Source organism: Poecile atricapillus, chromosome 5 (genome assembly GCF_030490865.1).
Source record: "Poecile atricapillus isolate bPoeAtr1 chromosome 5, bPoeAtr1.hap1, whole genome shotgun sequence".
Lineage (NCBI taxonomy): Eukaryota > Metazoa > Chordata > Aves > Passeriformes > Paridae > Poecile > Poecile atricapillus.
Genome location: NC_081253.1, coordinates 19,680,311 through 19,697,316, shown reverse-complemented (window position 1 = coordinate 19,697,316; position 17,006 = coordinate 19,680,311). Strand labels below are relative to the sequence as shown.

Sequence of the window (17,006 nt, the reverse complement as noted above, 5' to 3'; positions counted from 1 at the left end):
GCTTACAGTCTGATTTAGTTTGTAAAGGAAACTTAGCTCAGTTGATCTATTTCGAACACTAAATGGCATACGGAAAGAAGCAGGATGATGTTTTATTGTAATGCAGGGGAATGGTAAACACAGTCCCTTAAACTGTCTTGTCTCAGTTTTGGAAGACAGGTGTCTGCTAGGGAGGGCAGGAGCCTTCCCTGGAATGAAAATGTAGACCCCCTCCCTCCGAATTATTATAATTCTGGAATCAAGGGGCTCTCAGGCAGAGATCTGAGGACAGGAATAACAGTTCTTTACTAGTACGTATAAGAAGGCACACAAACAACAATAACTACAGCGTTAGCAAGAAAACAGAACCAGGGACCCCGTGACAGCTTTCTTGGCCGAGATGGGAAGGGATGGAGGAAAGGCTTTGCTTCACAGACCCCCTTGGGCAGTCAGTCCCGGTGCTCCTGCAGGGCTCTGAGGAACACTCAGCTGGAACAGCAGGGATGAGCTGAGATCCCGGGCTGGTGGATCAGCTGCTCCGCGGCGGTGGCTGGCACTGCCACACGTCCCGGCAGGACAGGGTGGGGCGAGGCCACCAACGAAGAGGGAAGAAGGAGAAGAAGCAGCAGCAGCTCCGTCTGGGTGATGGCGAAATTCCTTTCTCTCCACTGCAACAGCTCCGTGCCCAAGGTGTCCTTCTCCGAAGCTGAAGAGGCCGCCAAACTGTCCTTGCCCTCCCTTTTTCCTGCCCCCTTCACTTCCTGGGCCCAGACGAACTCTTTGTGTTTCTCAAGTACCCACCAAGTACCCGCAGTCAGGTTTTCCCCGCATCTAAGGGGTAAAAGTTCCACAGGTGAGCCATAACTAAAGGGGGGACACCTAACCCCCAACAGTCTTCATACCAGTAAAATGGAAAAATCTGATTTTTATTATATGGCGGTTGTAGACATTCCCATTCCACTGGTCACCTCTCTTTTCAGTCATTAACTGCTAATGTGCTTCAACACTCTGTTTTGGCCTCGAGCTTTTGTACCAAACATTGTAGATGTGCTCTTCAAGCAACTTACAACTGCACTGATACAGTCTCTAGGTTCATACTGTATTTCAGGTTTAAAACTGGGTCATCCAATTAACTTTGAATATGGCAGGAATGAAAGCTACAGATATCTGGGCAAAGGCTGGAACTTCTTTTACATAACTTTGTGTCTTTGGATACTGCTGATAGCAACTAGAAAGTACCAACCAACGTAAGAAACCTTGCCAGGACAAAAGGAGATATTGACACCAATATCTCCTCTCAAGAGAGAATTTTCTAGTTCCCCTGTATTCTGTTCTGCAGAATTCTTATTATTACTTTCAATGCCATGAAGCAGACACTCATGATCATGACAGCATTCAGAAAATTACATTATCTGTTCAGGAACTTCATACTGTTCCATCTAGATGTTAGGTTCCCAATTCTAGGGGTGGGAGACACAGGACTCATCTTAAATATTCAAATGTGAATATCCACATGGAAGCTGGACATTTAAACTGACATTCACAACAATGAGAAAATAGGACTAGCATATGGACCCTGGAGTGGAGCACCACTCAGGAAAAGTCTTTGTCTGCATGGTGCCTCTGGGAAACTGGGACTAAGAGATTTAGCTTCCTTACTTAAATACCTCCCCTTACTTGGAATTCACCTTTCTTTCTTATACCTTAATCTCAACTCCCTCCAGCTTTGAATCTCAGGCAGCCAAAAGTAAAGTGGCTGGTTCCCACTTTTAGACACAAAGGAAGACGGACAATTAGTTCCTAAATTACAGAGTTTAATATCAGTTCAAGGTACACACAAGGCAGAAGTACATGCTTATTAACAGAGATACTATCTGCTTTACAGAGTCAACCTTGCTATTTAATACACTATTTTCAGCCATTGCAAGCAATGTGGGAATAGTAATTCAGCTCAGATTAAATACAAGCAGATTTTTTCTTTTTTTTTTTTTTTTTTCACCAAAAGGCCCAGCTTAATATATCGTTGAAGCTTTCAGCCGTGATTGACCCCTCTGGAAATGACATCCCTTTCAAGTGTTTCAGGTTGCTTACTACAGAAATCTCCAGGGGTTACTGCAAGCACTGCTCTGTGAATTGGAGGGGTAAACAAATCCCTATTATTTCTGCTGTAGTAGTGGCATGAAACTGAAGGAGATTAAATTTTCTTGTAAATTCTTGGAAATGTGTGTAAAATGAGAAAGGTGAAAGCAAAACAAAACAAAAACAAAACAAAAACATGTCCATGCAGAATATCAGGAAAACAGCTGACTGAAGAGACTGATAGCAGAAACTATGGTATTATTTCAAGTGGGCTGAACATATTCCACACTCCCCAGTGTACTGAATGCACCTCTCTTCACAGTCAGTATGCTACCATGCTTCAGGAGATGAATTCATTTTCCTGCATTTTCATCTATTTATTAAGAAATATTGTAAAATAAGTTCAGTCCACTGTTTTCATACATGCAGTCTCCTTTTTCCACGTGCAATATCAGCACTCCCTCTCCACACAGCAGGATGGAGGCCACATGTGAGGAAGAAACTAGATGAGGGGTGGAGAAAAAGGACCAGTCAGCAAGAAGCTACTGCCATGACTTGTTCCTTACAAAGCAGCAGCTAATGAAAAACGTCAAACTTCCTCCCCCCTCACCACATGCCACTATCACAGGCCAATTCTCAGCTATGTTCAGCAAGGCTGTTCCCTACTGTGTAGCATTCAGATGAAAAAGCTCAGCCTTATACTGCCAGTCATTTATCCCAGAGCAGTGCCATTCTAGCTACAGCCTTACAGCTTTTCAGCTTTGGCAACAGGAAAACATGTATGCCCTTAAACAATGCGAAATTCAGAGAAGTTCTCTTTCCCAGAGAGGGAAAAATTCCTTGCAGCCATTTTGCACAAATAAACAACAAAAGTTTCTCAAATTATTTTCCAGATTTCTGATGTGGCGCTGTGTTTCCTCTGAATTTATGTCACATGCTCAACTCCCAAAACAAGAGCTGTGCAGAGACATGAAAAGATGCATGAAAAGCAGAACAAGTTAAGGGGGAACTAGCAGAAGATTGATTCCATGCATTTTATTTCTCCATCTCCATTTCTACCTGAGGAGCAGTCACCCCAATTTCCACAAACAGAGGAATGGATGTTTCCCTCAGCTGCCCACTGTAACCTCCCCAGGTGACATCACCCTCACTGTGCACTCTGTTGTCCTTTTAGATTCTCCTGCTGCAGCTCCCTTACCTTCTTCTTATCACTCCTCTCCATTTTAGGAGCTACATGGCTTTATCAAACAGCAGAGACATAATCCATCACAGCAAATGGGTCCTCAGGTTAGCACTATGAGGAATATTACTCTATATTTTCACCTGTAATACAGGAGTCTTTACGAAAAATGCTGTTCTGAACTTGTGTCCTGGATGATCGCCAGCCCCATCACAGCTTGTTTATTCTGCTGCAGTACAGTTCAGTTAAACTCACAAAAAGGAATTAAAGAGTAACAACAAAAGAAAAATTCCTACTGAATGAAGTGCTGATTCTTCCTGCAGGTGTGGAGCATTCCCACCTCCCCTACAGCAATCAAGCCCAAGACTTTCTGTTCCCTGGCTCTACATTACTGAAGTTCAGCTGTAGAGTGGACTAGTAAAAATTTTAGTGTTCTCCTGTCCAGTTATGGTCAGGGTTTGTATGAGGCTTTCCCCCCCCCCCTTCTCCTTTTCTGATCCATAGGCCCTCCTCCCTTGTATTTCCTTGGATCATGAGAATTCACTTCTAGGGGTAGTAAGTTTGCAAAAACTAATGAAAAAGAAGCAACAGGCACAAAGTATCTCACTAAGTGTGTTCAGATGACAACTTAAAACTAGGGCTAGGTTAAAAAAACCCCAAACAACAAAAACCACCAACAAAACCTTTAAGCAGAACAAAAGCAAACCATTATGATAACTTTCTGGACTTCAAACCCCCTTCCCATACACAAATGTTCTTTGATTACTCTCACGGCAGCACACAATGTATCAGCACTTGATTCATAACTGCCCTTTTAAGTTTCTCAGTGGCCAGAAGGCTGGTAATGACAGTAACTTCTGTCTTTGCAACACAAAATGTTTTTCTTCCCCAGACAAGCCTGCACTCAGGAGTCCCTTGTTAGTGAGCCTCTCCAGGCATTAGCACAGCAACAATCATTGTCTTTGTCCAATGAACTTTTTATTGTGAAAGCATTTGGCAAAAACACTGCAAAACCGGTCCTGGAAGCTCTTAAAGCAACCAAATAGCCACTGCACTGCTAACTAAATCCCTCTTCTCTGCAGTTAGAAAGTCAGTAACACGGATGCAATATTTCTTCTAACGAAGGATTTTGGATGGTACTGGACAATTCACTTACTCAGCACCTGCATCAACAGGGCAGCACATAATGCTGGGGAAGGAATGACCCAGTGGCCCTCTCTCCAACGTGCACCATCACAGCGCTGCAGAGAATGTTTCTACAGCTTCCTAACCATAGAACACCATGAAGCAGCACATAAAAGCACAGTAGTTCAGATTTTCCCTGTTTCAAAAACAATCCATTTGCAGTTAAACTGACTTTCCATTTTTAAAAGAGTCTGAAATGCCTTTTAGAAATCTATATCCACCTTAACTCCTAGCCAGATTACTATATGAAAATCTTAGCCCAAAGGAAAAATAGCTCTGCTTGATTCAAGCCACATTTTTATTGTGTGAATAAAACTTGGGGGAACTTTATTTTTATTTTTGTGGTACAATGGCAATACTTAACACCAACTTGGATTAACATTTGAAGAATTAAATTATATAGAGCTGGAATATTAACTGCATTACAGTTTGAATTTGACATTAAGAATGAGCTGGACTTCAATTTAGAAATATATAAGGAGTCTTGAAGAAGGAGTTTTTGTGTTTTCAGAACACATTCTACAAGACTCCACAGTAGGTTAAGATACAATTTACTGCTTTTGACAGGAAAAACCTCAGTAACTGCATCTAACTGGATGACAGCGACCTCTATTACTATACATCATGCTAACTGAAATTTCTGTACAAGAACATAATTTTCCACCTAATAATTCTAGAAAACCTCAAAACACTGATCCTTGGTTTTCAGTGCAATGAAACTGAAGTTCCAGACTGCAGCTATTGAAGGCGCAAATGAAGTGAGAAAACATAGCTTTTAAAAATGAAAACTAAAAACCATTTTGTATTCACAAAAATAGATGCACCGCTTCAGAGAAATAAATAGGAAGATATTTTAAATTAGCCTTATCTCAATCTGCGTGTAGCACTGTCTATGGATAACAGTACCTTTCCTTCCTTTTCCTAATAATTGCATACCTGTATGCACCCAGGAGGAAGATTTGCTTAAATTAATTTATCAAGTGTTATCATAGTATTTGCAATGTATATTTTGGCCCACTAGTTACTATAGGTCGCTTAAGGAAATACTATACACTAGAGCCAGATCTATTTAGGGAACTTACAGAAACTTTTCTTCAGTTATTCATGGCCTTGTCCCGATGGGCCTGAATCCCGTATCACGCCTACTTCTTGCCTTGTAGTATCTTCTGCCATTTTTAGTCATGGAGATTTTTTTTCCTGAGCATTCCTTCCCTATGATTTTAGAAAAACAGGTACAGCTGGTCGCCCCTCGGAGGCGGGGTACCTGCACAGCCTCAGCAGCAGCGCTCCTAACAGCGCTGCCAGCCGTGTCCCCAAGGCAGTCCAGGACCCAGCTCAGCGGGCCTGAGGCCGCCTCCCTTCCCCTCCTAAATCCGCGGTGCTGAGTGCAGCCTTCGCTGGGGCCGAGACAGGCGCCCGGCGGCAGTGACAAGCCTTGCCAGCAGCGACTCGCTAGAGAGGTGACAACCCCTGCCCGGCTCTGAGCGCCAGAGGACTGACTGCAGGGCAAATGGCGAACGCCATTTCGAAGCCCCTCTCGGTTGAGGCGCGACCCCCACCGCAACCGGCGGCCCCGCAGGGCCGGAGACCTGGCGGGAGCTGGGCACACCTGAGAGACAGGGTTCTTTCTGTCTCGGCACGGCTGAGGAACCGGGGCAGCGGCCACTCGCCCGCCCGGGCCGAGCGCTGAGGCGGCAGCGGCCCCGCACTGGGCTGCGCCGGGGGCGGCGCTCGGCCCCGTCAGGCGGCGCGCGCCGGCCCCTCAGGGCGGGCACGGCCCGGGGGGTCCCGGGGAGGTGCCCGGGGGGAAGAGAAGGGTAACGTTTCGTGAGCTTTTACAGAAATAAAACCGATGCGTACATGGGCGTAGCTAACAGAATCGCTGGGACTAAACGCCTCAGTCCCCTCTGTGCATTCAGTTCATTGTGGAAAACAATGAATTGCGAGCACAGCTCTGTCTGTGCTCTGAGAAATGGGTCCTGGTGAAGGAAACGGTTTTATAAAGCAATTCTTCCCCTTAAGGAGTGAGGACGGGAGAGAACTCCCATCTTTGGCCTTCTCCTTTTGTACCTATTTGACTTAATTGGGTTCGGTCATACCCATTTTTCAGGTTGATTGATGAGAACTTCAGGTATGTATTTCTCTTAGACACTTTTCTTTGTTTACAAACAATCTTAGAAAAGCGGGAGGTTATTCTTTTGCTCGATATGTGGATGCTTTTTCCAAGCGAACACATCACGGGGGGTCCCCCTCACTCAGCTTCCTGCACCAGTTCTCTCTCTGCGTTTTGCCAGTCCATCACGACCATCCTCTGCTTCTTCCACCAGGGCTATAACTGGACCTGCCTCATTCAGTGTTACAGAGAGCGACTGCTCTATTCATCAGCTTCAACAAGGGCTGACTCACTCCACAGCTTCCAGTACCACTTCAAATATGGTATTCATTCTCATCCGTATTTAACAGGTATGCTGTAAGTAATCTTCATAATTTAAAAAAATAATAATAAAAGAGATTTTTTCATTCATATTCATATTTATTTGAGATGCAAATTTTAAAGATTGGATTAAAGATTTTAAAGAGTGGATTTCTCTGCAAAACTCTTTCAGCACCACCTTTACCAACTGCTGTACCAGTGTTAACAAGTTTCTACCAGTGAAAATATTATCTTCGTGATCTAGGTGCAGTAATTTATTTTACCATTCTCTTGATCAGTGAACTCTGCTTTGTAATCTTATAGACACACTTTTTTCCCACCATCCACATTCTAGTAAATTATGTCAAGATAATCCTTTATCAAAACTGAAAACAACTGATGTCAAACCTTGATTCAGATGGTCAGTAGAAAATGTGAATCCTAAGCATTTTCTGAGTTTAGCCCATCATAGCATTAGAAAGAATCTGAGGTAATACAAGTCTCTAAAATTTTGCTGAGCAGTGTTCCATTTCACACTTGTTTTGTTGAAATTTTGTACAGTGTAGTATACAAAGCATTCATCATAAGCCATTATTCTTTTTGTCAGCAATTGTAAAATCACAGAATCACAGTAGGAAGGGACCCAGAAGGATCATTGAGCCCAACTTTTAAGTGAATGGCCCTGTTGTATACAGAATTATATAAACATTGTGACAACAAATTGTAATATAGACAGCAAATAGTAATATTAGACACACATCTGACCATCAAAGGGCTTGTCCAAGTTCTAAATGTTCCAAGTTCCAACTTGTCCAAGATCCAAATGTTTAATCCTAAATCCCCTCAGTTTAGAGAAGTTATATTCTAAAATATCAGTTGTGCACGAGATTCTGAAATATGAATATTTCTTGCTGTGTAAGAAGCATCAAGATTCAGCATAATTAACATCTTTGTGCCAATATTCTGCATGTATGCCTCAAGTGTTCCCTATTATTCTCAAGAATTGATAATCAAGTCTAGAACCTTTAGGTATTCCCACATCTCTTCCAGATCATAGGAATTCCCTCATTTATTGCTACATAATTTTGGCTCTTGCAATCTAGATCTTTGTGTGAGTTCTATTACAGAACTGATTTGTTTCATAATTTTCTTTATTTCTCTTCCTGTACCTACTAGTTTTGTTCTGATGCTGATATTTTTTTAATCCCTTTTCACTAGGTCCTTGCTGTCCAGCTAGAATCGTGTTTCCAAACATTGCCAGCCTGTTCAACATACCCATTTACAGTCAGGGTACAGTCACAAAACTTTGACTAAACTTGGTGACTAAATTGAGTTGGAGCTACACAAGCGCTATGCTTATATCCCACACTGGATTTCCAAAGGTTTCCTGTGATGCAGCAATTTGCATTGCAATTTGTAAGTATCTCTGAACTTCACAACTTGTCAGTCGGGTCATCTGTGAATCACTGAAATACTGTAATACAGAATTTGAGCTAATTTATTGAAATTTAAGATTAAAACAAAACAATAAAAAATCCCTCAAACCCAGCCCAATCCCCCCTTATCTTAATCCTACCTTCTGCATTTCAGCAGGAAGAAATATCGGATCTCATAACCCTTTGATTTTTGTAATGTTATACAGGGAAATGTTTATGTTTGCAGTAGTGGGAAGACTTGTCCATCCTAAACTACAATTTACAGGTAAATTGCTTATTCTGAAGTCAGACAGAAACAAGCCATATTAAAGTGCAGCTGTTACTTTTTGTTGTTGCTTGCAGATCTCAGGTAGAAAAATAACATTAATTTTTGTAGTACTTCTGACTATAAGTGCAAAAATGTCTGTTATACAATGGTTGCACTAATGCAAACCATTCCTAGCCTTACTTTAGACTGCATTAGAAAATTAATGTGTCATTTATATGGTCACGGCTAGATGCCAAAAGGTGAAAAGCTATTTTTAATGAAATGTTCTGAAATGCCTGAAGAACTGAATGGAAACAAAATATTTCATAGGCAGTAAATCCTCTACAGAATTTAGCTGATGAGCTTATCCAAAGTATAGTCCACAGAAGATTTCAGTGCTATATGTTAACTAGGGGTTTTTTGACAATCTATTTTTAAATTGTCATATAATACCAACCTGTAGAAAAACACGGAACCAACAAACTAAAAACGGAAACACTTTAATCACAAAACATACTATTACAACAGAATCTATGCTTTCTGTAAGTAAAAAGTTGAGATGCAGTCTTACTCTGATTTAAAATCTTCTGCCTGTTATTACGTTTAAGTCTATGCACTTACTCTTAGTGGATGAACATCTAAGCAACTGAGTGTCCTGTATCACATACAGGTCTGAGCACATAGAACATTAATCATAAGTTTGGAAGGTGAACTTATCCAAATAATAAATTAATAATCAATGTGCCTTCTCCTTATATTTTCTCAGAGGCAACATTTTACCCCTCTATAGTAAAAAAAATTAAAAGCTGTAGAGAAAAGAGTAAAATTAGATGGTATTTCACATTAAGAGCATCTTATGCATATTCCCAATTATGCTGTACACAATAGCAGTGCTGGGTAAGATATATCTACAGTTATTTATTTGCTGCTTTTCTTCTTTAGTATTCAAAATCCATCTTTGCTGCCACATACTTACAAAGGTAAATCACTTGAATGGGCTGAGCTTTCTTCTATTTATTGTTGCTAGGGAACCACCTTGGTATTCACACAAATAACATGTCTTTTGACATATGTTTCAGAGGACAAGATACAACACAGCTCTGTAATATACAGTGAAAAAATATACTGCAGCATTCCAGGAAACATTCTCCCACAGAAGAGCACTGCTACTGTAGTACCTTAGCTTCAGATTGCTGTGGATTTCTTACTTGTTTAGGCAGACTGGAATTGTAAAATTACATGCAGTAATCTGATTAATAGTCCCTAATTTTGCCCAGGATTAAAACAGAAAGAACACCATTATAAGGGAAATGTTCTGTAAGAAGTCTTGCTATTAAGTTATGTAACTAAGACATCCAATCCAAGTAGGGAGAAAATGGAAGTGTGAGCCATTTCTGAATAGCCAGGTACCTGAAGGTTATTTGAATTACATCAGTCACCTGCTGTATTAGTCATACAAACACTGCACTAAGTATTAAAAGACAATAAGCTTCTTTAAGTCTCAGAAAGTATTTGTTTCTTGAGACAGCTGCTTTTGGCGGGACAAAAAAGATGATGTAGAGATACTGAAGAGGTATTTTTCTGTCCAGAGTCATGTCTGACTGTGGGAAACAACCTCATTTTAATTTCATGTTGATTTTGATTACTGCCATCATCTCTGTGTGAGGAGGAACATTTGAGGTTGAAGGCAGCAAAGTTAGAAAAAAATTCAAAAAGCATGAACATGAAACAAGAAAGGGGCATATCTCACTTAAGAGATATATCATTTATATATTGATGATGGAAGACTCTGCAATCTGGATTTGCTCCAATACCAGCTGATCTAACATTATAGAGCAGCACTTACTGATCCAAACAGGAGGTGTTCCCTGTCTTAAAGGAGATTACAAGTTGAAACAAAACAAGCAGGATAAAGCAGATAGCTAGAGAACCTAAAGGAAACAATACTTAACAGTCCCTTCAGCTGCCCAAGATCTCATTTTAACAAAACCTACATGTCTGGATTTTGTATCATGTATACGTTTACACCAGCATTGTCACCAAGTCCCTTGTTGCAGAGCTGAGATTAAAACACTAGCTCCATACTAAACTCTCTTGAGAACAATGGGAAATTGTCCTAGGACAAAGGCATTTTCTTTTAGGGCCTGTGGAGATACTTGAAAAAAAATGCAAAGTTAGTTTTAAATTTTCAAAGCTTGATATGTAACAAATCTAAAATGACCAGCACCATAGAGCACAAAAGCAGCCAGAGCCTCTACAAACTAATTTTCAAGCTGTGCCTCCTTGGCTATCTCTGCATTAAGTACCCTGAGAAAATGCAATTTATTCACATAGTATTGCTGTACAGTTGCAGAGGGCTCTCCAGCTGGTTTAGGCTTCTTGAGTTGTGCAGTGCTACACAAAGTAGTTGCATATACAACACTGGAGAAAACAAAGGCCTGAAAGAAAGGAGAGCTTCAGTTTTTCAAGGAAACAGAAGGAAAGTAACACTTCTCACAGCAAACTGTATTAGTGGCTTCAATAGCAAGGTGCAAAGTATATTCCTTGACACCTGAAAAACAAAGGGTCATTATCTACTTTAGGTATTTGCCAGTATTACAGGTAATCCCTAAGAACATGTTGTTCTGATTTGGCAAGTGCTTCAATACACACTTGTGCTCTACATTCAAACGTGACCCATGCACATCTGGTCATCAGATTTAAGGCCAAAATGTAGGGACAGTAAATATTTTAACTACGCTTTTCTCATTATTGGGCATGAAGAATAGTTGTTTTTTTCCAGCTCTAATCTCTGAAGGTTATCTTGTTTTATTATAAAAGTAAAAAAATAATCCAACCATAAGGAATAAGCCCAGCATAATTGTTTTCAATTAAAATTATTAAAAATCTTAGTAGTAATGAGTCAAAGGTATTCTATAATGGGAAATGTATTCGTCATTGTAATAGGAGAAGAGGCAGGGTAAGCTGCAAGGACGAACTCAACAGAAGCTGGGACTCTTCTCAGTGTAAGAGAATTTGCAGGGAAACTACTGCCCATCTGAGAAAACATGCAATTAGGGGATTTGGGCACTGTGCCCTGCCAAGATGACATTCATCAGCCCAGCAGTACAGCTCTCACTGACTACAGTGAGCAACCTCATCCAAACAAAAAAACCCACAAATTGTCACACAGAGCCAGCCTCATCTGATTATGTACACTTCCTTCTATTCTGTGGTTGGTAACCTAGAGCTGTGAACCTTCACACACTGGCTCACATCATTCCTGTGGGTTTCTTTGTAACAGCATAATTTCATTCTCACCTCTGCTAATAGTCAGGCAGGCTCCATTCATCACTGTCCCCACCTCTGAGAAAAACAATTGAAAAACAGGACTGAAGTATCTGGGTTAGATGGAAATTAAATAGAAATCATATCAAGATCACCACAAAACTCAAGTCTCCCCCGGCAGCTATGCACACAACATGAACTGATCTCATGGGATTCTGAAGTAAAGAATAACATTTGTTGTATACTGAAGGAAAAGATCCTGTTTTTAAAAGAAAAATGTAATTTCCTTGTGAAATACTGTGAGTTATAAAAGATTCCTATTGCAGGGGTGATGAAAATATTCATTAAAACTTTTAGGCCACCACTGAAAAAGAAAAGATACTATTATTCAAAGGTCAAGGCCAAAAGATGATTGTTCCATCAAATCTCTCAAAGGTCGAAAGAAAAAACTTAATACATAAATATTATATTCAGCAAATTGAAGTAATAGTTAGTCCAGAAACAGATTTGACAGAAAAGATCAAGCAGTTTTCCCAGAAGTAGTTTCTCAACTCAGCAATTTAACTTCAGCAGTTTGCAGCAGCAATGTTGGAATAGCTGGAAGACACTTAAGCACGACTTTAAGTGCTATAGTTATGAGTAAAATAATCCAAATTACTATTGGAAAATACATGACTAAGTAACAAGTTAAAACATACCAGGTTTACTCTCTACACAAAGTACTTTGCATACATAAGGTTTTAACATTTAAAGAACTGCCTGGCTTTTGGGTGGAATTCAGTGTCATTTTGGATTACTGGGGTAGAGAAAAAATTTCATGAACACACAGATTGACGGTAGACTTTTATTAACATATCTTACAATGCCAATTATTGTATTCCTAATTTTGTACTCTTCTGATGTGTTATAAAGATTGGTTTAGAGTCTACAGTAATGTACTGTACTTAAATGATCATTCATACAGGATATCACACCAGAACACTTGAGTATTAAATGCACACACCACTCTAGTTTGGACCTGTTATTTTTCAAGGTTAGCTTAATAAAGTAGAATTTAAAAAGTTATGGGGGAAATAAAAATTCTTGTTTAGCAGCATGCAAGGATATTCAAGTACAATTTTTCAACCAAGTAATTTTTTGTCATTTTTAAATCAACTGGTGACTAATTCACCAGTACTTTAATAACCACTATGAAATACCCAAATGTTAAAGTTAAGGCTAATAGTTTTACTTCACATCCATATGCACAATCAGAGAACATTCTGTTTTAAATAAAACACAGTAATCAAATTCTGGACACATTATCTCTTGTAAATATAGTATTGGAGCTTCAAATTACAGATCACTCAAGTTCATGAGCCCTGTAATAATGTTATGCTGGCAATGTAAAGAATCTTTTTGCTCTTTAACCACATTTAAAAAATGGCCTGATATTCTTAATGAGCAATGCAAAAATATCACAGGCAGAACTTATAATACAGTATCAAAAAAGTAATATTTTGGAAAAGACACAGCCATTTAGTCGGTGAAACAGAGTAATTCTAATCTTACAGGAAGTACTGTAATACTTTTGATATATATATATATTTATATGTATATATAAAAAACAGTATCCTTTATTGTAGGGTTTTTCAAATTGCAGGTATCCAGAAAAACTCATTTTATCTACTTTTCCTTCGGTCTGTTCCTGATTGCTATACAGTCATTTTATTTCCCCTATACACTTTTCACTAGATAATGATTTCCACTGGGAAACTGTTTTCTTTGTATATGTGGCTTTATCATAAGATGTTTTTATTTTGCACACATACATTTTATTTTACACGCAAGCTGTGGAAGTCAAAACTACCAGGAACTGCTTGGTAGTACTGTATGAAATAGCCAACAAATGTCCAAGACTTGTGAAAAAACAATATTAGCAATATATTACATACCAGTATTTTGACTATAATCTTTCCTACCTACTTACACTATGGGTTTTAGCCCAGTCATGCTTCTTCTCATGAATTTTTTAGTCTTCTAAGCATGAACTGTTTTGGCATTCATCCAGTGAGGCTGCATATGCACTGGTACCTCATCTTGGCTACCTCTTGAATTTTATTTTTTTTTTTAATTTTTCCCTTTTAGGAAACCAAGCAGAAAGAATAGTGATTACTTTAAACAAATACAATATTGAGGAACCTCTTGAAATGTAAGGAAAGATAAAAATTATCATTTTTAGAATAGCCTGCACATTCTGAATCCAATCATTCTGAAACATACATCTGGTTTGGAATGATAGGCAGGCTTACAGTTGTTATGCTTGTAACTGAAATCTACTGTGTTGGGCACCATACAAATTCCCTATATATAGCAATTTCTGTATGTTATCATTAACAATTTATTAAACTGATATGAAAAAAAGAAAAGCTCCTTCCTGGAAAAAAATGAGGACAGAATGTGTGTTCTGGATTACACGAAGAACAGTAAGACACCCCTAATTTACAGCTATTTCACTTACTTATGGAGAAAAAAAAATGAAGTTCCTGAGAATGTGTAAGTTTTCAGTAATGCCTGAAATATTTCAATAGACCTCTATAAGTGAAATACTCTAAAATTCAACTTTCAGACCAATTATTACCATGCAGTCTCACAGTCATTTTACAGACCTAATTACAAATGCCTATCAAGTAAAAACCTCAAGCCAACACAAAAATGGCAAAGAAATTTTATCCAACATACTTAGTAGTGTAATAGACATTTACACCATTTCAGCAAAAATTGCTAAAAACTCAACTCCATGCAAAGAAAAATAAAACCCAGACAGCTACCCCTGGAGCTTCTAAACAACTCCAAGTAAACTTTGTGCTTCTTAACAATAATGGGCTTTAAAAAAACACAAGAAAAATAGACTACTGAGTGCAATAAGATTGCTCACACCATTTTGAGGATTTAATTTCAATCATTATATCATTGTTTAGTAGCAACAACAGCTCATTTTGCACAGATTTCACATGTTGACAAAATTCCATTTCCCTTTTATGCCCATACCCGATTCCACCCCGATCCAAGGAGTTAAACTCCCATTCAGTTAAAGCTATTGTCAGTCAAGATGCATTCATTCATGGTAACAGCAGTTATATGGTGTGTAGATGATGATGATGATTTACAAGCCATTATAATGTGGCCCCCATCTTTTATTGATATGATCAAAAGTATGAGACACCCACTGCTGTTCAAGCACTTTGTATCTTTCCTTGCATATGTAGAGGGGTTTACCACGCCTGTGGAGGGAAAAAAAAAAGGAAAGAAGAAAATAAATGGTTAATAAGCCAAGTAAGTGGAAAGAAGCTTCATTATATAATCAACATGATACTCATACAACTCTTTTAGCAGGGTAAACATGCGTTGGTGAGGGGTTTTCATTTTTGCTTCTGATAGGGTAACTCCTGGGACTTCTCTTCCTTACACTGGATAGCAGCATCCAGAAACCATAATTTGTTTTCTTCGTCATGTGCAGCTTGGAAGTTACTAGAATCCAATGGCATTGTTTGATTAAAGGCCAAACATAATAATTGGGAGATAAGTGTTTCCCAACAAAACACTCAGAATTAACTGTAGTTGGGAATGGCAACATAGTCATCTGTCTGCTGGGTTCCTGGTGTAACTACTCAATGATCATGATTACACCACTTCTGGGCCAAAAATCCTCAAAAACCCAAACCAGTAAAAGTCAGTCCAAGTTGCAATAAATGGAGATTTTCCATTTTTCTGCACAAGGAAGGTGAAGATCTATTATTATCTGCTACTGCATATTACAAGACAAACTTGATCTACACAGAGACGCCAGCAATGAAACACAGCTGTAATGAAAACAGTACCTAAGATCTCTGTCTTCTTCACCATGTGCATCGAGATAAACAGAACCCCAAAGGCAGAAACGATGGCCTCGTATGATGATGATTACAGATGCATTAATCAAAAGGAATATTCCTGTCCCAGCTCCACAGTTTTGAGAATGCTGTAATGTTATGCATGTAGAAAGCAAGAGTGCAAAGATTCTGTTAATGTCTATCAACTTTGTAACAGAAGAAATTTTAAAAATAATACTTTGTTTTGCTTCAAATGACACGCAGACTTTATTTACTAAGAAACAGTGTGCCAAAGGATGGGCTGCCCCAAAATTCTCCATCCAAACTAGAATTCGGTTCCTTGTGCTGCCATAACAACACCTGTATATAAAAATGTTTCCCTAATCAAAAAGGGAGGATATTTGTTGCCATATAAAAACTGAGTTACAAAAAATAAGCAAAAATATTCTGCACAATATTTTGAATTTGTTGTTATATAGCAAACTGGATAGGATTACCAAATATTTTCCACAGATAGCAGTAACTGGTATTAGTTTTAGAATTAATATTTAGAAAAACTTTACAATAGTTTATATCGTTAAACATTTGCTTTCTCAATCCATGCTCACAGATCTATTCTATGGCTCTACAAATTAATAAAAAAATTTTAATGGTTCTTGCTTTGTTCAGTATGTCATTCATCTCTGTGACTAGCACAATCTACATTCATCAATTCACTTTTGCAATTAAAAAATGCACCCTTCCTATACAGTTGATTACAATTAGAAGCTATAATCCCATCAACTACAAAAACAATTACTTAATTATATGGATTGTTAATTCCTTTTTTTTATAACATTCTGTTTTCATGAAGCTTGAAATGTAACCTTACCTTATATGTAACTATAAATTCTATTGTAAATTTTGCCCACCCCTTTTTCTTCTGCTATATTAACATTATAAGAGAGAATGGTGAGTTCAAACAATTTCAAGACAGCCCAAAATATCTCTGACATTTTATGGCCCATTTGTAAATATCTCTCTAACAAATTCCTCTCACAGTTTTGTGAAGTCCATATAGTTCCAGTCTTCCCCTAACTGTTTAATGGAAGCAAAGAGAAAACCTATCAAAGCAAACTTTTATCATAGTCTGAAAAACAATACTAGATCTCATCCAACTTAGGCTGCTGAAAGAAATTATATATATGCTGACTAGAAATCTTTGCTGCTGAAAAAGTCAAAGACCTTAAATCAGCACCTACATAGTTACAGTCTAGATCTCTAGTAGGTGATCAGGTATCAGAAAATACTCAAATCAACAACACACTGATTTTCTCTGTACTTGGAAATCAAGGAAACAAAACAAAGGAAAATGAAAATAATATAGAAA

The 17,006-nt window shown here is 38.6% G+C and overlaps 2 protein-coding genes across 9 annotated transcripts in view; both read right to left on the bottom strand.

Moving 5' to 3' along the window:
* MYO3B (myosin IIIB) overlaps positions 1-6,128 on the bottom strand; it is a 197,414-nt gene extending 191,286 nt beyond the window's left edge. For 3 of the 4 annotated variants that reach the window (XM_058840480.1, XM_058840481.1, XM_058840482.1), the window contains exon 1: positions 5,506-6,111. The gene's annotated coding sequence lies outside the window, so the exon portion shown is untranslated. Of the gene's footprint in view, positions 1-5,505 lie in introns of all 4 variants that reach the window. The other variant, XM_058840479.1, reaches the window with a different exon arrangement.
* A 6,488-nt stretch (positions 6,129-12,616) lies between these two features.
* The window catches only part of UBR3 (ubiquitin protein ligase E3 component n-recognin 3), a 104,195-nt gene continuing 99,805 nt past the window's right edge, over positions 12,617-17,006 (bottom strand). For all 5 annotated transcript variants that reach the window (XM_058840580.1, XM_058840582.1, XM_058840583.1 and 2 more), the window contains 2 exons: positions 15,647-15,786; positions 12,617-15,049 (listed from right to left, as the gene is read on the bottom strand). In XM_058840580.1, the coding sequence (XP_058696563.1) occupies positions 14,932-15,049; positions 15,647-15,786 (258 nt within the window). In that variant the 3' untranslated portion in view covers positions 12,617-14,931. The remainder of the gene's footprint in view (positions 15,050-15,646; positions 15,787-17,006) is intronic.